The following is a 26,392-nucleotide window of genomic DNA, read 5'->3' as shown; positions in this document are numbered from 1 at the left end:
AGTTGTCGAGTTAATCAGTCACGTCCCTGACGTCACGTGAAAGTCACATGTCCATACAGTTCTAGGGAGGTTCGGCGCAGATTGTTGAGGTTGGAAAACATTAGGGAATGGCGGCGTTTAAATGTATATTTATTCCAATCATGAGCATGGGCACTACAGTACATGTGACTCGGTAAAACGATGCATTGACTATTTATAGCAACTGCCTTTAAAACGCGATCACCACTGGACCTAATCAAGCATGGAAATCTATGGAAATGCATCGTTCGCTGATATCCTCCCTCATCAGGGAGTAGTTGGAATAGCAAAGGGACTGAAGCAGTTTTGATCGAAATAACACTATTTCTAAGGTTTTATCAATAACTTTTTAAAGAGAAAAAATAACATTATACTTTACCAAATTTTGCTAATATTTGTTACAGCTGTTACCCAAGTTGATTATTTGGGTCTCGTTGGTGATTAAAATTCACTTTTTTAGCGAGTTTTGTTTTAAGATTTTAAATATGGCGGTTTATCCTGAATTATAGCAAATGAATAGATAGCCTACATGTAGCAATATAAATGTTTTGAAGGTATGTTTGCGTAAAAGTTTTTATCAAGTTTTAAAAGACCACCGAAGATGAGTTCGTCCTTGGCCCCAGCTATTCGCCTTGTCACGTCCTTCTCGAGAGATAGTTGGTAAGTTTCCACTCCTAATCAATCTTGTGCTGTTATGTTGGTCAAACGAATTGAATTACCTTATCTACATGTAGGCCAAGTAGTAGGCCTTACAAGAAGGTTAGCTACTATTAATACCCATACTGAAACCGAGTTGGTGGCGGAAGAAGCCAGTGAATCTCAATGTATATACATTCAATGATAGATTTTTGTAACATTTCAGGGATATTGTATCTTAGACTTCAGTCTTGATCCATACAGAGTTCCCCCACCAATACATATCATGGTTTCTTAGACATTTTAGGAGTTATATGGAAAGTAATGAGTTGGTACTCGCAATCGAAGATTGCTCAACTCCAAAGCTGTATGCGTTAATTGTATATGAGACTCGGTGGTAAAAACCTGAATTTACACTCCAAAAACGCAACTCGGAAAATACAAGGACTGCCCTGTGGACGAGGTGTAAACTGTCTAACTTGATTTGGGTCTAAGGCAGCAGAAATAATAAATATCTCTGATAGTGGTCTAGTGTCGGTGCGGCTTTCTCCACATGAGCCAGAGGCTATGAAGTATATATGCTTTAGGTTCCATTAAAATCAATTAAACAATCTCTGTAGTCTTGTAATCTTTCTCTCAACCTATAATTAATACGTCTTTCTCACTCTCAAGTTACAGATACTACACCCTCTTTCTCACTTTCATCTTTTACACCAGTTATCATCTTTCCCGCAAACCTATCAGCATCGTCAAGGTATACCTTCTCAACAAACCCACATGACTACATCATAACCCACACTGTCCTAAGATGACCAACTTAGTAATTTTATTGATATGTCTTTAATGGCAATTGTTGAATCCTCTTTGTGATACATAGTGTTTATGATATAACAATTGTTTGGACTGATGGCTAACTAAATGTGTCGTTTTTTGGGGTTGTTGACCATCAACAGAGTGAGTTGCACAGAAACTGTTCGACAGTCATTCGCCCAGCAAATCTCAACATCACCGACAATGCCAATTGGTGTGATTGGGTACCCTTTGGTGGGTTCCTTTTTTGTTGTTGTTTTTTAAAAAACCGTACTGATACTATAGTTTGCACAATTGAGGACTAACCTTGGATTAAACCTTTGTTTTAAGATTTATCAGACATTTTGTGGAAAATGTTATTAATGTGTCTTGTACCTATGGAGTTAGATTAGTTTCATAATTCAAACAAACAAACAAACGTAACACGATTCAAACAAACGTAACACGATTCACAAATGTATTTCGTGATTCACAAATGTAACGCGATTCACAAATAAATGACCCTATTACATTCGTTTGCAACCTGACAAACACAAGTTACAAATCCCTGCATTCGTTGGTTTGAATCCCTGCATTCGTTGGTGTGGATTTTTGGAACTTTCCTGAGGCTCTTAGATGCATTTTTTCGAAAAAATATCCTCTGCAGCCTATCAGATCATCTCTTCCAATTTTAGCCAATCACATTAACGTGTCTATGTGGACTTCAACAACCTGCCATAATGACGGACATCGTCTCCTTCAGATCACGAGCAATGTCGTCTGGTAGCATGTAGGTGAAATGTTGCTTGTTAATCTTATTAAACCGATGATCATACGTGATTGAATATTGTTGAGAATGGCAGGATTCATGTTTAGTCATTTTCTGTGTTTCCTAGGCTAACGCAGAGTCCGTCTACCCATATTAGACATTCTCCGGTGATTGGCAAAAATTGAAGACATCTGATAGGCTGCAGAGGATATCTTTTAGAAAAAATGCATTTGTGAATCTAAGCGCGTCAGGAAAGTTCCAAAAATCCACACCAACGAATGCAAGGATTCACACCAACGAATGCAGGGATTTGTAACTTGTGTTGTCAGGTTGCAAACGAATGTAATAGGGTCATTTATTTGTGAATCGTGTTACATTTGTGAATCACGAAATACATTTGTGAATCGTGTTACGTTTGTTTGGATCGTGTTAAGTTTGTTTGAATCGTGTTACGTTTGTTTGTTTGAATTGTGTTATGTTTGTATGAATCGTGTTACGTTTGTTTGAATCGTGTTGCGTTTGTTTGTTTGAATCATGAAACTAATCTAACTCCATATGTACCTCTCTGTCTTCAGACAAGGACAATTACCAGACACTTTTTGGAGCTTTGGACAACTCATTTCTGATTGCTTATGCCGTTGGCATGTTTTTCAGGTATGCAAATGTCTACCTTTGTGTATATTCATTTGTTTGTGTGTGGGTTTGTTTGTGGGGACAAGAATAGAAGTAAACTAAGGACAAATGTAACTATTGAGGACATTTTCTTGGACCTCACATCTTCATGAGCTATTTCAAGGGAGGTTGGGGTTAAAATGGGTGTTAGGATTAGAATTACATTAAGAGTTAGGGAAAAAACTATTTTGAGACTACATTTAGAGTCCTCATAGGAATACTAAAACAAGTGCGTGTGTGTGAGAGAGGGACAAGGAAAGTGAAAGAATATATGTGTGTATATATGTTTGGTGTTCATAACACAAGAAATCTAAGTTGAGCTTGTCTTTTTTTCAACAGTGGGATTTTTGGAGAGCGTCTGTCCTTGCGGTACTACCTATCCACTGGGATGATCCTTAGTGGCCTCTTTACTTCTCTGTTCGGTCTGGGATTCTACTGGAATATCCACTCCATATGGTACTATGCCTTTGTCCAGGTAGGCCAGTCATTGGATGGGAATTACATCATTTGCTTCCTGTCCCTCATGTTTCTCGTTCACACAAGCCTCTTTGGTTGGTGCATTAGGTGTTCTTAGTGACAGACACAAGTCATATCCACTGGCTGTTTTATCTCTACATGTTATCTGGTTAGAATCTTCAGTTCAACATATCGTGTACATAGTCATCATGTGCACACCCTGTACTCATTCACAGTTATGAGCTATTAACGGAGTTGACACTGTCATATAATGAGTTTTAAAGGCAGACAGAAATGGAAGCTTGAAGCAGACAAATCACATGATGGGTCATCTTTAATCACATGATGGCGCCGGAGGGATTATGTGCTTTCTCAAGGATGTGAGAGTACTATTGTTGACTACCTTACTGACCTGCCTCCATTCTTCTCATTCCTTCTATCACTAGCCCTTCATTTGTTCCATTCCTCTGTTGTGACTGGACAGGTCTAACTATATATTTGATATTTTCTTTTTTGTAGGCCTCCTCAATATGTGAAGGAATAAACACAGTATCTCTCACTATCCCACCCTGACTCTCTTCTCCCCTGCATCCTTAACAGGCCATGAATGGACTGGTGCAGACGACAGGCTGGCCTGCAGTGGTGGCCTGTGTTGGGAACTGGTTTGGAAAGGGGAAGTGAGTGTGACAGTTCCAGATCCCTACATTGTATGCTTACTCTAGACTGGGCTCAGCTCTGCTGACTCCACAGTATCAGTACCCAAATGTTTTCCATGTTGCACATTGTTTCAGTTGGGACCCGGCCCACGGTCACATGATATGAAAGTGAAACGAGATAAGTTGCCGTCTTTGATTAGGTGTGAGGGTTTTGCACATGCGGAGATTCAAAATAGAAACTAATAGAAACAATAACTTGACAATCTTTAGAAACCCTTAAAATATACAGTAATAAGAAAAGCCAAATATAATTTTACCACCGGTAGATGTGTGTGTGTGTGAGAATATACACACACCTGTAGTAAATTGTTTTACATGAAAAGGGTGTGTGTTTTCTCAGCTATAGCATGATTGAATGAAACATTGATTAAACATCAGAAGAATTACTATACCCACCCTGTATGATATGTGTTTTTTACTCTACTAAATTCACCAGTTTCCCGATGATTAGAGAACATATTTTCAGATCGTTTTTTACCTTATGGCCACAAATAACAAACAAATGGATGAGCACCCAGACAAACAGCAATATAAGAACACAATGCCTTATTGAAAAACACTGTTATTACAGGGGAAAAAATATCATAGCAATACACACCAGAAAGCGGAAATTAGTATTTTGGACGATTTGTCTGTTTTGTGTGTGTCTACAAGACGGGGCTTAATCATGGGCGTGTGGAATTCCCACACCTCAGTGGGCAACATTCTTGGATCCATTATCGCCGGCCTCTTTGTGTCCTCGGCCTGGGGCTTGTCCTTCATTGTTCCTGGCATCATCATGGCTTCCACAGGAGTGCTCTGCTTCTTGTTCCTGGTAGAGAGTACGTCATATTTTCATTTATTAAAGACATGTCAACAGGATGGCTTTGCGTAATGTTCTTCTGAAATGTAGTACTGCCATGAAATGACAAGATTATAGGTGACTGTCATGCTCAATGTGATGGGTTGGTTGTAGACAGATCGCATGCTGCTATAAAACTGTTGTAACCCTATGTGAAGAGTGAGAGATGAAGCGTGTGTCTATCACCTCCTTTTTATCTAAAAAGAAAAGGTCAGAGAATAATTTTACAGTTCTCCTATATTTTCCCAAATGGGTGATCAGTTTTTTTTGCTTCCCCCCCCTCTGTGAAGCACATTGTGTTGCCTCCAAGAAAGTTGTAATTTATTTGACTCCTGATAACATAACCTTGAACAGTTATGCTGTCACCCAAATATATTTTTTCCAATGGTCTCATTTAAATATAGATCCAGAAAGAAAACAATTGTAGAGTCCGCTCATTCGCATTTTCAATACAAATTATTGATTTGAGTCAATGTTTTTTCTCCTTCACAGACCCTGAAGATGTCAACTGCAGTCCTCCTCAGCACTATGTAAGTTTATCGCAAGAGCACAACCAAATTGGCTGAAAAATTAGGCCTTATCCAATTAGGATGAACGTTGACCAGCAGTCTTTTGTATGTCAGAAGAACACTGAGAATGAGCCCAGCTTGCACACTTCCAGTAATGAGGAGATCTTCAGCAGCCCCTCATCGAGCTCTGCCACCACAGAGGCCCCGGAGGAACACACACAGGCTATCAGCTTCTGTGGAGCACTGAGGATACCTGTGAGATTATACTAGTTTCATAACTGTCTCAAATCAAAAGTTACCTGTATCTGTGTCATCTCATGTGTAGTAGGTTCTCAGACGTTTTTACATGACAGTATTAATTAATTGTACTACATTTATCTACTGCACCTTAAAGTACAATCAATAATTTCTCATTTGGTTATTTTCATGATTTGTATCTTTGTTGCTACTCATAATGGAATAGAATAGCAACAGTTAAGCCCTATAACCCTCTGTCTTATAATTACACTATAGGGTGTGGTTGAGTTCTCTCTGTGCCTGATGTTTGCTAAGCTGGTTAGCTACACTTTCCTGTACTGGCTGCCTCTCTACATTGCTAATGTTGGTAAGTGACTCATGGGCATGGCTACTCAGTCTACTGTATGTCCAACATTTACATGACACATCAATCCACGGAAATTATTAGTGTATGTACCGTTTCTTTTTCTGTTCTATTTTTCTCTCAAGCCCATTTTGATTCCAAAAAAGCTGGTGACATGTCAACACTATTTGATGCTGGAGGAATTTTGGGTAAGATCTTCCATTTTATATGACTGACATTTGTGATAAAATTAACTAAGTTGACATTATGAAATTACATCAGAAATCTCTCAATTAACAGCTGAATGCTGTCTGAAAACAGAAATAACTGTCTTCTGCAAACAACATACTGTTGAAATGACATGTGTTTCATAACATTCTTCTCAGGGTTTTTCCTACATAGAGAACATTTTGGCGCGCGCCAAAGCCGTTTTCCCAAGCGCCAATGACAAATCCCGAGCGCCAAAGGCAAAAAAACCTGTGTTCATCACGCGTGCAATGCATGTCAGCGAATATGTTCACAAAAGTATGTTTCAAGTAGGCTACAGCCGAACACTCGTTCTGTTTTGATCAATAATAATCAAGTTGATAAGCGTGTGTTCTTGTCTGATCAATACGCAACTGTGAGGTGCGCGGATGGACAGAGCGGCCACTAAACTGTCGTTCCGCTGCGAGGGCCAGCCCGACGTGCACGAATAGTACACCTGTAGGCTACAAATGCTAATTACATTTCCACTCAAAATGCTGACAAAAGTTTGATTTACGATTTTAAACGCAGCCTCCATTGGTATTTTTAACCTGGAATGATAACATATAGTGCAGTGTTTCCTCTATGGCTACATTTCTGCTAGCCTGACGTTGTCATACTCATAATTCTAGTCAGAATATGAGTCTGAGAACTCTCCGTTGGGCTTTGACTACAGGGCGTGTTTCAAACGAGCCTGGAAAACAAATGCCTCTTCGCTCAATTGGATAGATCTACAACCAATCAGAGCAACAGAGTATGTGACGTATGTTAAGCACCGCATAGTTGTTGTCAACAGAACTAAACTACAAGCAGACTTGAAGTATGCTTGAAGAATGAATACAAACAATTTTTGCCGGTGTTGTAAAATTAATTTAAGGGTAGGGAGAGTACTTGTTCACAAGGTCAACCTTTTTGAGCGAAACAATAAAGGGCAATGCATATACGAACAAGTTCTCCGTTTAGGATTACAACTCCATTGGGGCCAGCTGATAAATTAAACTTTTACCGAATCCTGTAGGAAGGACGGCAAAAACATATTTTCCATCGACAAATGCCTTGATTGCGTCTCTCTGTTCCTCTTTCAAAATTAATGCGCTGTCGATGTCTTCTAAAACAGACTCGATGGCAGAATCATAACATCCCAGATCTCCAGCAGTAGCCATGTTTGTTCAAAACTAATTCAACTTAAGCGCTCTTTTGTGACGTGGGTGATTACGTTACTGTTGATCATCTGTCCATCATCGTATAAAGCCCGCCCTGGCAATTTAATTGGTCGCCCAGATTCTGGTTTTCTGTAGTTGGTCCCCAATACGAGACCCTCCAGACCCAACTTCCCGACCAAATTTTTTGGGGGGCGGTGAGAAGTTGGGCTGGCAGCCAGGCTACATTTCTGCCGCCACGGTATTAGAAATCAGGCTGCATATAAGTGTAGTCCGTATATCAGCAGTGAGTGCATGTCGGAGATCAGCACAGACTTCACACCGCAGTTGATATTGCGCGTGTGCGTCCTTGAGAACTGTAAGTCGTATAACTTATGTTGTCAGTTCTTAAGCCTGTTATTGTATAAGTCTATAGTTCTTGCAAATTAAAATGATTTTCGTTGTTTGTATTCTTCCCCTGCTAGCTAAATTGCACATGTCTGTTGATTTGATAGCGATTGCTGCCCTTTCTCAGGTTTGTATTTTAGGTGCATTATTATGCTGAAGTAGTTTTAATTAATAAAAAGTGGGTATATTGATAATATTAGCTACAGAATGCTTAGCCTATCAAGATCAAATGAAGCAGGCAGTATACATGCTTCAGAACGGCCTACCTTAATCGATAGGCTAGGCTACTTACCATTTACAATAAGTTGTTACGTCAATTATTACAGAGCATTTATTACAAATTATTATTTATTATTATTTATTATTATATTACAAAACACTTGGGAATAAAAACATCGATTAGAAAAAAGAAAAAAAAGAATATATATATATACATTTTTTTTTTGGGGGGGGGAGCACCGAAGACCCATTTTGACCCAGGAAAAAACCTGCTTCTTTAAAACTGCAATATGTAATATTATAAAACAAAAGAAACTGCGCTCCCAATTCTTGTCTGAACATCTGCACTTTCATTCAGCTCGAGTTTGATTGACTGTGGTTTCACAAAATAAGCAAAGGATGAAGGCCCTCTGAAGGCGGTTAGCTGGAACAGGAGTGCTGGAACATAATTGGCTGTAAAGTAGTGGGCCGCTCCAAAATTTGAAATGTATATTACACTGGCAAGTTTTCTGTGTTGCTGAACAACTGTCAATGGGCATAATTAGCATACACAACATATTTGTAGGGGACAAAACATTTTGTTTTATTTCTGAAGTCTTACCAATTGTAACTTTTTAAAGTTACCATTGTATCCACCTATCCACACCTTTTGAAAGTATGTAAAACTGTGTGTGCTTCTGTTTGTTGTGTATGTTTTGCAGGGGGCATCATAGCTGGGCTAGTGTCAGACTACACTGGAGGCAGAGCCACCACCTGTTATGTCATGTTAATATTGGCTGCCCCCATGGTGAGTGCAGCTTCACATTTAGTGTTATTTTATAAAAATGTTACCAAAAAATAGTTACTCTAATGCCATAAAAAAATATCTGTCATGTTTTTAACCGAAATACTAAGGTTTGCACAGTCACTCTTTATGTGAATTGACTCCATATATTTAACATAATTAAATGTTCATTAGAGGTTCAGCCCCCCCCCCCCCTCACCCCTTCCTGGCTCAAGTCTCACAGAGGCATATCATTCCGTTTTCTCCCTACACCAATGTTTTCGAATGGATTAGCATGGAGTTGAGAAATTGTGAGAAAATCCCCAGGTTAAACTAGTCATATTTTAATGTTTCACCCCCACCCCCCCACCCCCCATTTTCCAGTTGTTTTTGTATAATCAAGTTGGACAGAACAGCCTTGGAACCACAATTGGTAAGACCCTTCTTTTTCTGTAAATATTTTGTACAATGATCCTTAATCAAGCCTCAGAAAACCAAATTTAGCATTTGAATTCCTAAACGACATAGAAGCTGTAATAGGACTGGGCAAAATTGCGATAAATATTGTTTGGCGACAGAAAAAGTATATTGTTTAATATTATGCTCAATCGCAAATATCGTAAAATCCCACTCGTTACGGCAATATTTACGAATATATTAAGCGCAGTGAAATCTATCCATCTAAAATCTAGATTAAAGTTAACAATCTAAAAATGAGGTTTACCGTATTCCTCAGTAAGTAAGTAAGTGCGTAATGTAAGTGTTTAAAACTAAGTGTATGTTTTATTTTGCCATAAATAATGGCAATATATGCCGGTAAATAATATTTACCTTTTAATATTTACCTTTACCTTAATATTTCCGACAATCCCCAGAGCGTTATTTTTACGAAACGGTAGGTAGCTAGCTTTAGTTCGCTTCCGGGCTAAATTAGCTGGCATAATGCTTGTAGCAATGCTACTACCATGCTAGTGTTACCTGTTAGCCTTCTCATTAGTACATTTTGCATCCATAGTAAAGCGTTTGTGGCACAGTTTTTGTCCATGAAAATATTCAGTTGGAATGTTCGAAATCGCTTATATGTGACGTTACGCTGTGAGACCCGCATTCGAACAATCACATGTGCGATGCTACTCCTTAACGGGTTAAATAGCAGTTATAATAAAGCGTTTCTACTGTTGTTTTATTATAAAAATGAGCTATAAGCCTATTAGAAATATAAACTGTACCACCATAAGAAAAATGTAAAATCGGGGTATAAACCGCGGTTTTATTTCTGAAAAATACAGTAATTCGCTAGGTGATCGAGGTGAAATTAGTTTAATATTCGAAATTTGTCTCGCATTCGGAAGACACTACTTTGCAGCGTCGCGTTAGGGACCAGGTGAAAACTACCCATACAAATTAGAAAAATTATGACTTATAATATTTCTATGAATGTAAAAGCTCAAATGAACAGCAGAGTATTGCAACAATTTCTGGTACACTTCCACAGCCTTTCCTTTCTAAATAAACTTTTTTTTTTTATTATAGAAAATCACTAATCTCTGAAAATAGCATGAAATCCTCGCTAATCACAATAACTTTTTCAAACTTGTGTCAAAAAATCTGAAATGTACACCGGATAATTCTCATGATGGCTGACCTACTTCCTCACCCTTTACTTTTTCAATAATGTTTTTTAAAGAATGATAGAAAATCGCTAATCTCTGAAAATAGCATGAAGTCCTTGATAAACTCGATGACCTTTTCAAACTTGTGTCAGAAAATCTCAAATTTACACCAGTTCATCATAATAATATATGGCCTACTTCCATGTTCTTTATTTTTTCAATAACGTTTTTAGAAAAATTATAGAAAATTGCTAATCTCTGAAAATAGCATGAAATCCTCAATAATCTTTAAAACCTTTTCAGAAATGTACTGAAAAATGTCAAATATAAACCAGATTATTCGAATAATGTCTGGTCTACTTCCACACCCTTTACTTTTTCAATATATATTTTTTTTTAAAGAAATAAATTGCAAATCTCTGAGAACAACATTAAAGCTGTGCTAAACTAAATTCGGACCAATGGTCACACAGCTGCAGGTCAACCAGGAGCTAGTCTGTGGTTTGATTGGGACAGCATAACCAACGTGTATTCGCACCAATATGCTTTCCACCAAATGCATCAGAGGACAGCCAGGGAGATGGACAGGAAGGGACCAGGAACTCTGTGTGGTCCGTCAAAGGAGACCAAAGTCCACTTGATGACTAGGTCCAACATTGTCACACCAGCAACCAGGCCGATGTTGACGGCTCAACCCCCACACCACAGGGGAGGTTAGATGGGCAACAGAGACAAGAAAGTATAATTAGAGAATGCAAACCGACAAATAACAGTTACAATAACAGTATGGGTGAGGTCCCCACTAGTTAAGTGTGATTTGGTGCAGTAGTTAAACAAACTAAAGAGTTTTTGATGTGGCCCTAAACTCAAAAACAGCACGAGCCACCCTAGATTAGAAAAATGAAGTATGTTCCAGGGAAGAGCGACTGTATACACAAATGCTCAGTAACCTGATACATTTGTTGGAGTTAAAGGAGGCGGGAGGCGACCCCAGTGGACGAGAGGGTCGCCTCCCTATGCCTATGGGTTGTGGGGGAGAACATTCTGACTGTTGTCTGTGCATGTGGACTGAACAAAAGATCAGAGTATTTTGCCTTTTTAGGGCCCCAGTGGGGGACTCCATAGTGCTGCTGGGAGGCATCAAAGAGTACGTGGAAAATGACAGGGACACCCGGAGAGGCATGATTGGGAGGAAAGTTCTCCCTGATCTGAACCCGAATGGGTGTGTGTTGTTGTCTATAACAAACACCATGGTCGAACATAAGGATGCTAATAAGTGTACGTGGTACCAGAGCACCCTAGGCCGAAGGTCGATAATTGATTTTGTAATCATGTCGTCGGATCTGATGTTGTATGTTTTGGAGTTGTCAACCGATTGTTAACTCAAACAGACGACAACGTTGAGTATCAAAATGTATCACTTTACTTGAGCACATGTATCACTGGCATTGTTCCATTATACAAAACTTCCCGCCCCTAGCTGCTCATGCGCAGTCATACTTCCAACAAACTCCCCCTTTTTCTTAAGGAAAACATTAAACAACTTAGTTCACTAAACAAACAACATTTTTCTTACATCACATCAGTCTCTTTGATTTGTTATCCTGTCCTGTCATTCTTTAAGTTGCCATACACCTTCCTTGAGAGCCCTCAACAGGACAAGTGCTGATGTTCCTTTCTTTGTCAAGCAGTCAGCGAGCTGTTCTTTAGAAGCTGACCAAATTATGTTTTGAATGGTTACAGATTGAATGAGTTCTTTGACATTGCTGATCTCAAGACGCTGTCTCTTCTCAGTAACTGATTTGGTGGACTTAACAGCATCAAGCAGTGAGTGATTGTCAGTGACACGTAAGATAGGTAGACCTCTGTGCTTGCAGTCGCCTACAGTAAGTTCTGAAAACAATGTGGCTAAGAATATTGCATTGTCAATGCCATCTGCAAGAGCCAAAGTCTCTCCTGCCAAAGTGCTCCTGACAACTCTTCTGATTCTTTTTAACTGCCAACATATAGGTGAGAATCTTCCACTTTCTCCCATAAGCAGGATAAGATGCCCACCCTGAGTCCCTCCATCTGGAAGGTTGCCCATTGAAGAATCACTGAACACAACTAGCTTTAGGGAGCCATCTTTTCCTAGGTATTGGAACTTCAAGGTCACTTCATTAGATTTGAGCTTCCTGACCAGTTTGTTTATACAGTGCATCTGAACAGTTGCATATTTTGTACTGGAAGCCAGGATGGATACATCACACATTACATCAGGCCTTGTTTGTCTTGCGACCCATAGAATCTGTCCGATCTTTGACCTCAGCATGTCAACTTCCTTGTCTGTTAAAGGAGCCTCTCGCTGAGTAGCTCTAGCTGGATGCACTGGAATGGGTTGCAGATTCTGTATGTAAGTACTCTGTTGTTACCCGTATCTTGTCATTTATAGAATTAAACTTAATACCAATGTAGTTGAAGGTGTCATGCTCTTCTCGTCCTACTTGGAAAGCTACTTTCAAACGTGGTATGACCGTTGTGGAGAACTTTCCTGAACCTCCCCAGATAAAGTCATCAACATGGCAAGCGAGGACTCACATTACATTATAGGAATCATCCAGCCAGTAGAAGACTGCTGGGTTTAACTTGTGACAAGACAGCTCCCAACTGATACATGGTGTCTTTCACTTTATTGTACCAATAAAGAGAGGCGTCTGCTAGTCCGTAAACACATTTCTTCAGTTTCCACAGAATTCCTTGGCTCTGAGACTCTGGTGGTGGACGAATGTAGATGTTTCGAGTCAATTCTTTGCCTTGTAAAAACGCTGCTTTAATGTCCATAGAATTCAGTTGCCATTTCCTTGACAGATGACTGCCATGATCATTCTTAGAGACTCAGAGGCACATGTAGGAGAGTCCTTTGGTAACTCATCAAAACTCATGTTTATTTCTTCAAAACCTTTAGCAACTAGTCTAGCTTTAGGTGCAATGCCATCAGGAGTGTCTTTCAATGTACACACCCACCGTGTCGAGATGCATTTTTGACCCTCATCGCTCACTTCTTCAAAGACGTCATTCTCTTTCCAGTTACATAGCTCAGCTTGTTTAGCTGGGTGGAAAACATCATCGTCCATCAGAAGAATGTCATCTTCATAACTGTCTGTGCACAGGTCAGCATGCTCAGATGGAGCCATGTGAACATTCTCCATTTGACTCAGATTGACTGATCCTGTAGTGTGGTAACATTGTTTGTCCTTCAGACACCGGCTGCTGAGTTTCATCTTGTTGAGTTTCCATGTCTTCCACCACCGTCGGCTGAGCATCAATCTCAGCCTCTTTCTCAGCCTGGAACGATGTACACGGCCATAGGTGCCGCCGTGCCTCACTAAAACCACTACACCGTCCTGGCCAATGACCACACCTGGACCTTTCCATTCCGTGCAATCAGCCCGTTTGTAGTAGACCTTGTCCCTGGTTCTGTACTGCTCATCATTAGGCCGCAGTTGTTTACGAAGGGCTCGCCGGATCCTCTCAGAGCATTCTGCCTCTGTAAAGGCTTGTCGTGCAGCATGTAAAGTTGCAATATGCTGAGCTATCCAGTTGTGAGGTGCAGTGTTTTCAAGGGCTGGTGGCTTATCAGTCAGGACTGACGGCATATTTGGGTTTTGTCCGAACACAAGTTGATACCAATTACGCACAGATCTTCAACTCAGACCTCCAGCGGAGTTTCTCAGGTATCCCTGTGGAGGTTGTGAACCGGAGTGGGCAATGTTCAAAGCCTCCATCGCTGAAGCCGCGGTGGAGAAATGCAGCCTCTGAGGTAGTCAAACAACTCTACAGTGGCAAAACCCGGGGATTCTTGCTCTTATTGGGCGATCCAATCCCTGTACATCCAAAGCGAGAGTTGTGTCCGGGTCATCGGCACAAAGTTGAGTTTGTTCCGTGTGGGGGTTGGTCTCTGCAAGGGCTGTGCTTTGTCACCAATCTTGTTTGTGATATTAATGGACAGGATATTGAGCCGTAGTCGGGGAGGGGAAGGGTTCGCAGCATTCGCACTATCGCACCATTGAGCCGGAAGGAAAAGCTCTCAATCTACCGGTCAAGTTTAGTTCCTACCCTCACCTATGGTCAGGAAAATTCGGTCATAACCAAATGAACTAGGTCGCGAGTACAAGTGGCTGAAATGGGTTTCCTCAGGAGGGTGGCTGGTGTCTCCCTTAGAGATAGGGTGAGGTGCTCAGTCATCCATGAGGAGCTCAGAGCAGAGCCGCTGCTCATTTGCGTCAAAAGGAGCCAGTTGAGATGGTTTGGGCACCTGGTAAGGATACTGGTAAGTAAAGGGTGTCGAAGTAGCGAAGCATTATTAAAATAATCTGGTCTATATTTGAGATTTTTCTGTACAATTTTGAAAAGATTATTAAGATTAGCAAGGATTTCATACTATTTTCAGAGATTAGCGATTTTCAATCATCATAAAAAAAAACTTTATTGATAAGGTAAATGGTGTGGAAGTAGCCCAGACATTATAAGATTAATCTGTTGTATATTTGAGATTTTTTGACACAAATTTGAATGTTGTTAAAAACTTTATTGAAAAAGTAAAGGGTGTGGAAGTAGGACAGACATTTATTTAAATAATCTGGTGACAGAGGTTTTATATCCATAGAAATATAATGAAACATACATTTTCTAAATTGTATGGTTCAGTTTTTACCCGGCCCCTAACTCGACGCTGCAAAGTAGCGTCTTCCGAATGTTAGACGAATGTCAAATATGAAACTAACTTCACCTCGCTATTTTAACGTTGGATAGAACGATGGTCACTGTATCAGCTGTATCACTGTATTAGCTAGTGTTTTGTAGAAAAAATGAAAACAGGTCGCACCACAACAAAGATTTGCACTCGCTCCTGTAAGGAGTTGGAAAGGCGTGAGGTTCTCCCTTTTCGCACACAACTATATGTCGTTTTTTCAAGTAGGCCTACAAAGACAATTCTTTTTGAACAGCAAACGTAGCTAACTACCCACAACGTGGCCCAGGTTCAGTGGCCACTTGAACCTGTGCTGTAAAGTATGTAACTTGTACAAAATATATTTTTGAGTATAGCGGACTACTACAATCCTAATATATTTTTAGGTCACGCAGATTACATTTTGGGTTAAAATTCTGAGCTTTTCTCAAAAAAATCTAATGAGTAAGAACTTTTTATTTGGCCTCTCCAAGTGGAAATTGTATTAATTGATTTAACAGAAAATGTGCCATACTTATTGTTATTGGGATATGAAAGGATCTATATCTGGACATGAGATTTTGGTCAGAACGCACAGCCCTAGGCTGTTACTTGCATTGTTTGGACAAACTGTTCATCACACAATAATTACCATATGTCCCCATTGTATTATTTTGTTAAGTAAATTTAAATACTTTAAGATTAAGTCTGTCTGTAGATTAGTCACATGACCCTGTCATGTTGTCCTTTGTCCTTTCATGCAGGTACGCTGCTCTTGTGTGGAGGCCTGGTGAATGGTCCCTATGCCCTTATCACCACCGCTGTGTCGGCTGACCTGGTAATTACTTCTGTCCCATTCATCTCTGTATGCCTTTTTCACATGACCCCTGCAGCTGTTCTAGACACCCTTGATCGTACTGCACAGACAGGTGGAATGGAGGGGTGCTGGGGGGGTTACATGTGCCCTCATGATCATTTCAAATTTACAAGGACCTTTGAACTGAATTGACTGTTGGGAATTTCCTCCCCTCCCAGGGAACACATGAAAGCCTCAGAGGAAACTCGAGAGCGCTGTCAACGGTAACGGCCATTATTGACGGCACAGGATCAATAGGTAAGTGAGGAATGTCTGGGTGGTGGAGGAGGGTCGGTTATTTAATAATTTTTTTGGGCAGACGCTCTCATCCAAAGCGGTTATCCTCATTCACTCCTGCAAGTAGAAAGACTCATGAGACTCATCAAACTCTGATGGTGGTTATCAAAATAATAGGGCTGTCCACACTCAGTCAACTAGTTGATTTTCTGGTCGATATGCTCTTGGTCACCTAAGATTTTTTTAGTCGAGCTGCCGTATGGCAGTGTGAGATCTGATTCCCGCTTGGGCACTTGGAAACTGTTGGGCACAGCATCTAATTGTCTTCATTGGAAAGGGCAACATTTGGGACCCTGTATAAAGGGTACTTCATAACAGCACCCTTTTCCATTGGAAGTAAGGGCATGGGAACAGTCCAAATTAGGCCATTGTAAGGGCACCTTATAGGGTATTGCATCACATTTTCTATACTATAAAGGAACTCATTAAGACATGTTTTTACATTTATAGAGGGCACACTGTCATTTATTGCATGGGGCATCCTATGCACTCAAGCAAATTTTACAATGTGAATGGCAGACAGTAGGGCACTTGGTTTAATTGTTGCCACTCTAGAGGACATTTTAGAAACACTTTCAACCATGGGGACACCAGGTTAGCTACAGTCTTCCAGTGGGCCTGCATACACCCATGGGGACAGTATATTCCACCTATAATATTGGGGAAGCTAGAGGAGGGGTAATATTGAGGCTTGTCAACATATAGGCTACTAAATGGGTTTTGGTGTTTCAAAGCCCATTGACACTGTATGACTATGTTTAGCTTGTGCAGGTAGGCCTAGACACTTTCTGCATGTTCCAACGAGTGATTTTGCTTCAGGTGGTAAAAAAGGTTTCTTATATATAAGGGTGCTTTCACACCTATTAGTCCGTTTGCTTGGTCCGAATCAGTGGATGATTTGCTACTTTGTTGCATTTTTCATTAGGTCCAGTTTGTGTTCACACGGTCCTGTTTTAAGCGAACCAACGTTTGTAAAAATACAATGACGTTAGTTAAAAACAATGACACGCGGTCATACAGGTTGTTAATTTATTGGACAGAAAATGATTGAGGGAAAATCACTTCCTTGTCACGAACAACAATGGAGCAACAGCAGCGAATTGAGATTGCAATCTATCTTTAATTGTTATGACAAAGGTTTTTGGCTTAATCGTTGGTCTTTAACTCAGGATTATATCCAGGTCAAACCATGGGAATTATTTTTTCTTGTCCGACGAGCTACCACCTTTCCATAGAAAATCACGCACTTTTCTGTAGGCCTATTGCTGCCTACTTTTTTTACTTTCAAACGACGTTGGTCCACTGTGCAATAATAACCCTTTATTTCAGTATATCACTAAATAATTTAAATACCTCGCTATTCTTATGTGCCTCCACAAGTATCTCTGCAATATGATCATATTTGCAGACGAGCTTTCACTTTATCAGCTCCCCACGTTTTCCCTCAACTAATTTTGCTGCTAATGAGTGTCACGGCTGTCTCTGTCAAGTGTCAATATCCTATTCCTGAAATAGGTCTATAATATGTCCGATTCAAGCCCTCGCCCCTCGGCTTGAAGCAACGGCTCCGGTGGATGTAGGTGGTATTGCATGTACAGTTAGGTTTTCCGACTCTTCCGGTTGTTTTTATTCTATTAACTCCATTCAACATTTACAAAACTATCTCCCCCAATAATGTTTGTTTGATTCTCGAACCTGGCGAATACTACTAGCTTTTTCATAGAATATTTTTTCCTAAACTAGCAACCCATTTATTTGCTTAGTCAATGAAAGTTGCCTGCAAATGTGCTGGCGGAAACTAACAGGGCACGAGCACAAAAGTTCACATTGGCCGATAGCCGATTTACATCAGCTCTCGGAGCTAGGGAAAAAAAGAGCCACTGTTTAAAGTTAGACAGGAAGACACGGAAGTGGAAAGATGGCCGCGTCCAGTCTCGCGATCTCGTTTGCCTCACTGCGCCACTGAGCACTTTTCATAGAAATGAATGTGGACGCCATCTTGAAAGACAAAAGTAGCTTACTCTAGTTATATTAACTCTATGGTCCGATTACGTTCACAACTAAAGCGAACCGAACCATGGTTCACTTGGAACCGGACAGAGTCCCGTCTTTTTAGGGGGACCATGGTTCGGTTGTTTGGTCCGTACCAGAGTTCGAATGCGTGTTCTCACCTATCCAAACAAACCGGACTTTCAGAGAAAACAGACCATGGTCCGATTGAAACGGATCAAACATGTCAGGTGTGTAAGCACCCTAAGTATTATAATTGGACCAATACGCTGTTCTAATTTGTCTAGAGACGTTCTAAGAAATCCGCAAAACCGTTTGCCGACCTCTCCGATTTACGGACCTAGCAAGCGGTTGCCTTGGAGATGTTGACAACATGGCGTCTGCTCCAGATTCGTCGTGTTTGACTTGGGATTTTCCTACGTGTTGTTATATTGTATAAAAAACTAATATGGACATTCGAACAGATCTACCAACACCTTTGTAAGCAGAGATTTGTTAAAACGTTTGTTAACCGAGACCGTAGGAGTTAGTCTGAAGAAGACTAACTCTTTTTATCAATACTTTCTTCATTGGAAGTTGCTCCCTCGCCATGGCTATCGCTGCCACTGTTTTCGGCGGTTAACATTACTGTAGCCACTCCACTCGAGGTGCTCAGTATATTTTAGTGAGTGTAGGCTACCATTTCTCCGCAACTTCCTGCTGCATCACAGAAATTAAATGGACTGCTGTTTCCTAATTATTTTCTATCGATATTATTGAAAATAAATTAATGTTACGATATTTTTATCGAGGGAAGTCATTACTTCAATAATTATTTTTATCGCCCAGCCCTAATTCCGGTACTGCTTTAGAGCAAGTATACCCTTCATATTTCCTGTCATAGTTGCCCGTTCAAGAATGTCCCACATGCAAAGACAGACAGATGCAAACAGACTGAACAGTGTCAAGGCTTGGCTATAGTGGGTTTGCTTCCTTGTGTGTGATTCCAGCAGACTTCCTAGTCTAGGCCTACCTACATAGACTGCAGTCTACTACCCTCCTTTCTACTATTATAGTCTACTCTCCTTTCTATTACTTTCTACAAAGGATAGTAGGCTACTCTTATGTGTTCATTGCCATCCTTAAGAGTTGCTAAAGTGTTATTTTAAATATATATATATATATATATGTGTAATTTTTTTAAAGAATTACAATTAAATCTATCTATATAAACTATGCTGGGCCTGCTGAACCTATACTTGTTCCACAGATACTGGTCAGGGAAGCATTATTTCTGTCTGAAGACCCTTGGGGCTGGTAGGATAAACGCTCTTTGTATAATCTGAGCACCTTCATCCACCACAGGGTTGTCAAAGAACGGATACGCCATCATTGATTGTAACTTGTCTTGACGCTCTGCTTAGTTTCTAAGGCCTTATTTTATCTTATTGGTGATTCATTCGAACATTTGTTGTCTAGCTTTTCAATCTCTCAGCAAAATGTAGGCTAATTATTTGTCTAAAGGATGCCACACGTATCAGACAGAAGTTGTTCTATTAATTCGTAGCCCGACATTAAAAACATTCATAGTCTGTTGACTGATCGTGTTGTTGTACCCAGTCAAAGGAATAAACACACAGGAACTTCATGAACATTCAATGGTCTTGCCAGTTATCCTGGCAAAACATGTAGCATAATGTTCTTTATGTATTGCCAGGACATGGTCCAAGTAGCCTAGGCCAGTGGTTCTCAACCTTTGTTTCAGTGATGTACCCCTTGTGAAATATTTTTTCAGCCAAGTACCCCCTAACCAGCGCAGAGCATTTTTTATGTAGGCCTAATACACAGCACTATGCCATTGTAATCGATGTGTTCAGGGCATGAACAGGCACAACTTATGGGTGGGTTTTTAGATTTATTTGCTCTTGCAGAGGACAATGAAACAACAAATTGCCATCTTATTTTCTCTCTCTTTGCACCTCAGCTTCCCTCAAGCAATACAAAATGTAGTGTTCATTCAACATTACATCACATATTCAATGCACACTACTAACCAAGAGCAATTCAAATTTGACCAGAAAACATTTAGCAAATGAATGTTAACATCACGAAAAACTGTATCCAGAGGAGATGACAGTGCCACCTAGAGCAGGGGTTCTCAAACATTTCAGCCCACGACAGGGCCGGAGTGGGGCCACTTTTCAGCCCGGGAGTGTCAGGCCCAAGACCGGCCCACTTTTTTTTGTATACCAAACAGGGCCGGATGCAGCCTGCTTTAACTGGGGGTGCATCAAATTTTTCTGGGGGGTATCATGATTACAGAAAGGGATCATATTTTTTTTTTTATATTGATACAATTTTTGAGACTGCTAAAGATCCGAGTGTTAACCCTAACCCTAAATTTTCAACCGATTTTTAAACGGTTTGGTTTGTTATCAACGTCAGAGATATAGCTATGCCACTGCATACTTCTATTCTATTTATTTATTTATTTATTACATAATTATTCATAAGTATGCAGTGGCATAGCTACATCTCTGACGTTGATAACAAACCAAACCATTTGAAAATTGAGCAAGTTATGGTTATTTAAAAAGTACATGTAGCACCAACCCAATGTTATGGGTGAGCGAGTTCACTGTAGCAAGATGGCCGCCATGTGCAGACGTTCTAGACTCCGTAAGACTAAGTGTTTATATGTATATATCTATGGCTAGAACTAGAATAATCCACCTTAGTGGAACGGAACTCTCGCTAAAGTAAGTGAGACTTGGCGAAATAAGTCTCGCTTTTCCTTAATCGACGTTGATGGAACATCCCCCTGGGGCCTGTTCCATAAAGGCCGCTCAACAAAGCTAGACTTAAAGTCCTAAACCAGACTTGAATAAGTTGAATTAGTCAAGCGGGGCTTAAGCGGTTCCATAAAGGCCAATTTCAGCTCATGCAGTCCTACTAATTCAAGTCAGATTTAAGTAGTCAAGCTAATTGCGTGTGCACCCTATTTTTAAACAGCCCGAGAGGTAAAACATGGATCATACAATCCACCACGGCAAAAGCAATGCACACAGCCACGTGACTTCTTCCAGAAAGAACGTTCCCTTTAAATCGTGTACAATGACAGCTCCCTTATCCACCGCTTCAATCAAAGTAAAATGACACGCCATGATTGACGTCGTGAACGATAGGCTACGTAGGTTGAGGACCTTTTTAGACCTTAGTTGATTAAAAAATACCCTCTAAACTAATTTAACTAGACTTTTTTTACATTGTTTAAAATAAATAGCCTTCTCTTAATTAAAACATTATCCAGTAGCCTAACTTTTTAACATGGGTTTTGTGTCGGGAAAATGGAGGGCGGATTTAGGTTCGTTTTGCAATTGTAGGCTACTGTTAATAATTATATTGCTATGATAATTATGCTCGGATAATTTAGATTGAGATATAGGCCTATGCCTGACGCCTAAACATTTGAAATTACAAACTAACATCCATACGTTTAACGGCTATGGTGTGTATAGCCTATCAAAGCATTGTTCATCATTGTTTAATGCATTAGGCTAAATGTTGTAGCCTATGTAGGCTATTTACATTGATTTTCTATCAATGTTGGACATATTGAACTGATGATAATAAGAAAATGAGAATATACGTTGTAAATCATCGTCTTCCCGTTGGGTCAGTGTTACAGGAACATCTGGTTAAGCAGCAAGTCACGCTAAGCCTGACAGTTAGTTTGACCCTGACCAGACTAGTTTCGCAGCCTAAGTTGCCATAGTAACCAAGTTCGAACTACGTTGAGTTAGCTTTATGGAACCGAATGAACAAGAAATGAGTCCGACTAACTGACATAAGTCTGGCTTATTCGGTAAACTCGCTTTATGGAACAGGCCTCGGGTCACCCTAGTTAATCTGCACTTTGTTTTGTTTTGGTTTTTTGCACACGGCCCGAGCACAATTGGCTGCCGAACTACAAACTCTGCCATAGCCTACTTTGTCGGTGTTATTAGCAGTGTTGTGCATGAATGCGTTCATTTTTATGAGAACGATGAACTGAACGAAACTTAATGACAAATAATGAATTGAACGGTGAACACGTTCATATTATCGGAGGTCTAGCTAAAACGTTATGGAATGTTTTCCTTCTCTTAAGGACTGACGCTGTCTAAAACGAATGCTTGCACCATGTAGTTGCTCAGTGCCCGTAAAATGTTTGCTATGTACACTAACCTAAACTAACTATTTCGACTAACTATATCTTTGCACTACGTTACCCATGATTCATTCCACACACATGTAGACCAAACAAGCGACGCTAGGTTGCTAGGTAAATGAAGCTAACTAAAGCTGGCTAGGTTCCTTTTCGGAAATTTAACTCAGTTGGGAGCGTCGGAAATATTTAGAACTTACGATCTAGGCACCATGACCATGAGAATGCATAAATGTCACAAATGAAAGGACACAAATTACATAGGCTATATGATCATTTTTTATAACTTAACAAAATTGCAAAATACAAATGTAAACAAATCTTTTTTGTGCAATTTAGTCCAGTGCTTCTGTGGCTTTCAGTTGTTGTTTATGTGGCTTGTCCATATATTAAAGCAATAAATATAACAAATAATACATTATTTATATAGCCACATATTAAAATAAGAAAATAAAGACACATTTAAGTTTTGGCATGGCTGCAGATGTCATGTGCTGTTGTAAACAATGCAACTTGTGGAGGCGGTAAGGTGCTCAGTGTTGCCAGATTGGAAATGCCGAAGTATCTTAGCTACCAAAGGCTCAATTTAAATTTAAATTATCGTATTTGGAGGATAATGATCGTGCATCTGGCAACACTTCTTGCTCGCGCAAGAAGGTGGGACGTAAGGGAGATACACTTGTCAAAACTTGTAAGGGCGTAATTAATAGTTTGTTAAAGACATGTAGGTTATATGGTACGGTGGTCAAGACCCAGAGAAACACAAACATCCAACGAGACAAACTCCCAGACGTTTTTGGAATCCCTGCCGGATGCATTTTTAGGTCTTGAAAAGAGGACATGTCCGGGTAAAAGAGGACGTCTGGTCACCCTATGTGTTAAAAAACAAGTTAAGTCTTTAATTTGCAATTTTCGCATTAAAACTAAGAAATGAACTGAACTATGAACGCGTTCAGAATTCAAATGGTGAACTATGAACGTGAACGATTCATATTGACTTGTATGAACTGAACTTTGAACAAGTTCATGAGAGGTATGAACGTGCACAACACTGGTTATTAGTCAAAATGTCAAAGAAATCTGTGGTATGGCAGCATTTCATTAAAGTACGTTTAGAGAGTACCGGGAGACAAAAAAAATGTTGAATGCAAACTCTGCCAACAACGGTTTATTTTTTGTAGTTCGACGTCGAATATGATGTAGCCTACCACCTAAAAAACTTAAATTGGACTAGGCCAAATACAATGACATTAACTTCTCCGGCCAAGACAACAAAATCTTTCTCTGTTGCACCGTTCCCTTCTCGGTTTCAACGTAAGTTCGCATGCTGCAATTTTTCAGGCAGTGATAAGCGCGCTCTGATGATTTGCATGTTAAACAAACAATGTTTTTAATTTGTACTACATTGTAGATAATACATAATAACCAATCAGACATTTTGTATTATATCGGCATTCGGTAACAACAGGACTGGTGACACGAAACGTATTATTAGTAATTAGCTTATTTTATAGCAGCTACATTGAGTCAGATCGGGAAAATGTTTGTACATTTATGTTTGTCTAGTTGTCAATCTCCCTTCTTACGTACGTATGTATTTCTTTCATATTATCTCTTAAAACAGTGAGGTGAAACATCACACAAAAGGGTTTGATGAAAAAGATTGTGATATTTATAGAAAAAATATCATTTCGATATCAATTTCGATAAGTCGATTTTCAGAAGTGTTTAGTCGAGTCTTGGTCGAACAAAGAAAATCTTAGTCTGGGACAGCCCTACAAAATAACCTTGTGATTGTCAGCTAGGCACAGTTCACAGTTAAAATTGTGTTGCAGTAAGCATTGTAATCTTATGCTATTGTACGACTCGGTCTTGGGTGCATGCTACTTTGTAAAACAATGGTTTACCTGCAAAATGGAAAGTGAGTTAAGATGTCAGATGGGGAGTCAGATGGCTGAGCGGTGAGGGAGTCGGGCTAGTAATCAGAAGGTTGCCGGATCGATTCCCCGCCATGCCAAATGACGTTGTGTCCTTGGGCAAGGCACTTCACCCTACTTGCCTCGGGGGGATTGTCCCTGTACTTACTGTAAGTCGCTCTGGATAAGAGCGTCTGCTAAATGACTAAATGTAAATGTAAGATGTCATTATGTACCTCTGTTCTTTTTCACCGATTTTCCTCTAGGTGCTGCTATAGGGCCTTTGTTAGCTGGTGTGATATCTCCAACTGGATGGAAAAACGTCTTCTACATGCTCATCACGTCTGACATCCTTGCATGTTTGGTCAGTGTCTATTAATTAACCAGTGCTATATTTTACTAATGAAAGCAAAGTTATCTTACACAGATGTCTGTGTGTTTTCAGCTTCTTACTAGATTGGTGTACAAGGAGATCAAGGGTTGGTGTGGACACACCCCCAGGCAACGAGGGTGAGGGCAAGAATATCATGAATGCACTGCACCGTCACAGCATACAACCGTGATTCATACAAAATTAATTAAAAATGTATTTGATAATCATCTAGCTTATGACTCGAGAATATGGGGTAGAGCTATACATAGCTCTCACTCTTAGGCCTGCGTAAAGGTCCCCTGGTATAACAAGCAACTTGACACACTATCTGCTCAATACATTTCCCATTTTAAAGTGAAAAATGCTCGAGTGAAAATACAGGTTGTTTTTTGCCATTGGTATAAGAAATCAATCATGATCAATGTTTTGATCGATCTTGAGATTTGCACGTTTCCATTGGGATTGCCTTTGGGGTTAAGAACCGGTGATGATGGAGTGGGGTAATAATACATTGAGACGTATGGCCAAATCCCCTGTATTTGGAACATAATGTAACAATAGTTAACAAAGAACAAAATAAATTATACATAGAACCACACATATGAACTATAAAATGTCCAGTTGTGCTGATCTCTGTTAGTGTGTCATAACGGGATGCAACGCGAACGTCTAAACTGCACCCAAGCGACGCAAGCCAGTTGAGCAGCGCAACGCAGCACATCATTTTTGTAAAACATTTTGTCGGACGCCCTGTATCTATTTATTTGTATTTGCACAGTACACGGTGTCATAGTAATGTGGTTAGTTTACATGACGTAACAGAAGTGAATTTGAAGGATTCAGTGTGGACAGAGAGCGTCCAATGCAACGCGATAGTCGGACGCTCGCATCTAGATAGGACACGTGTTAGGGTTACAATAGTTGAATATTGGAATTAAAGGAACGCTTCTCAACATGTGTTCCAGATACAAAGAAATTTGAATCCTGCTCTTGCCTACTGACCAAATCTGGAAGGAAGGATGCAGAAAAAAGGACCAAGAGATGAATGAATACTGTTGAGCAAAACAAGACCTTGAATGTAGTGCTGCATGAAAACCTCAGGTTTACGCATGACACAGACCCTTTCATTGTTCAGCCTTAATTGAACCAATCCATCATCAACAGATGAAAGGAATTGAAAAGAGGGACAAGGATACGTTAATATTCTGGGACTGGCTGACAGAGATATAATTAGTATTTTCTGAAATTTCCATGAAGCTCTTTTACTATTTCAAACCAAAAATATATATTTTTTAATGACTAATGCCTATACTTTGGCCTTGTGTACATTTGTGATCTTCTGTCATTAAATTGTGTGTACACATTTGACTGCGTCTACTCAGTTTTACTTGTATATTGTTACTGTTTTGAATCCTGCTCTTGCCCACTGACCAAATCTGTGAGGAAGGATGCTGAAAAAAGGACCAAGAGATGAATGGATACTGTTGAGCAAAACAAGACTTTGAATGAAGTGCTGCATGAAAACCTCAGGTTTAAGCATGACACAGACCCTTTCATTGTTCAGCCTTAATTGAACCAATTGTTCACATGCCTTATTGAAGGGATACTTACATATTTTTTTGAAGGTAGGGAGTGGGACACATCATTAACTCTGTTTCCTACATAACACCCC

General features: G+C 39.9%; 1 protein-coding gene across 2 annotated transcripts; it reads left to right on the top strand.

The window, feature by feature from the left end:
- Positions 1–37: 37 nt before the first annotated feature.
- Positions 38–25,744, top strand: slc37a2 (solute carrier family 37 member 2). 2 transcript variants are annotated; one of them, XM_047018048.1, is made up of 18 exons: positions 38–678; positions 1,327–1,408; positions 1,608–1,698; positions 2,788–2,866; positions 3,224–3,359; positions 3,941–4,017; positions 4,711–4,877; positions 5,390–5,427; positions 5,524–5,661; positions 5,920–6,010; positions 6,133–6,195; positions 8,700–8,785; positions 9,146–9,194; positions 15,847–15,920; positions 16,118–16,196; positions 24,614–24,711; positions 24,793–24,857; positions 25,686–25,744. In XM_047018048.1, the coding sequence occupies exons 1-18, from the start codon at positions 620–622 to the stop codon at positions 25,699–25,701; spliced, it is 1,488 nt and encodes a 495-aa protein (XP_046874004.1). In that variant the 5' UTR covers positions 38–619; the 3' UTR covers positions 25,702–25,744. The 2 variants fall into 2 exon arrangements, with proteins under 2 accessions (XP_046874004.1, XP_046874003.1); XM_047018047.1 differs by having other exon boundaries at positions 5,521–5,661.
- The last annotated feature ends 648 nt before the right edge of the window (positions 25,745–26,392 follow it).

This window comes from Hypomesus transpacificus, unplaced genomic scaffold (genome assembly GCF_021917145.1).
Source record: "Hypomesus transpacificus isolate Combined female unplaced genomic scaffold, fHypTra1 scaffold_88, whole genome shotgun sequence".
Lineage (NCBI taxonomy): Eukaryota > Metazoa > Chordata > Actinopteri > Osmeriformes > Osmeridae > Hypomesus > Hypomesus transpacificus.
Note: the sequence above shows the minus strand (reverse complement) of the source record. Positions and strands in the feature narration are given on the sequence as shown.

What these genes read in the sequence shown, in the direction of transcription:
- slc37a2 (XM_047018047.1), top strand. Translation starts at nt 620, where the DNA reads ATGAGTTCGTCCTTGGCCCCAGCTATTCGCCTTGTCACGTCCTTCTCG. An exon ending in GCAGTCCTCCTCAGCACTAT is followed by an intron (nt 5,428 to 5,520) that starts GTAAGTTTATCG and finishes TTTGTATGTCAG; the next exon opens with AAGAACACTGAGAATGAGCC. An exon ending in CTGACATCCTTGCATGTTTG is followed by an intron (nt 24,712 to 24,792) that starts GTCAGTGTCTAT and finishes GTGTGTTTTCAG; the next exon opens with CTTCTTACTAGATTGGTGTA.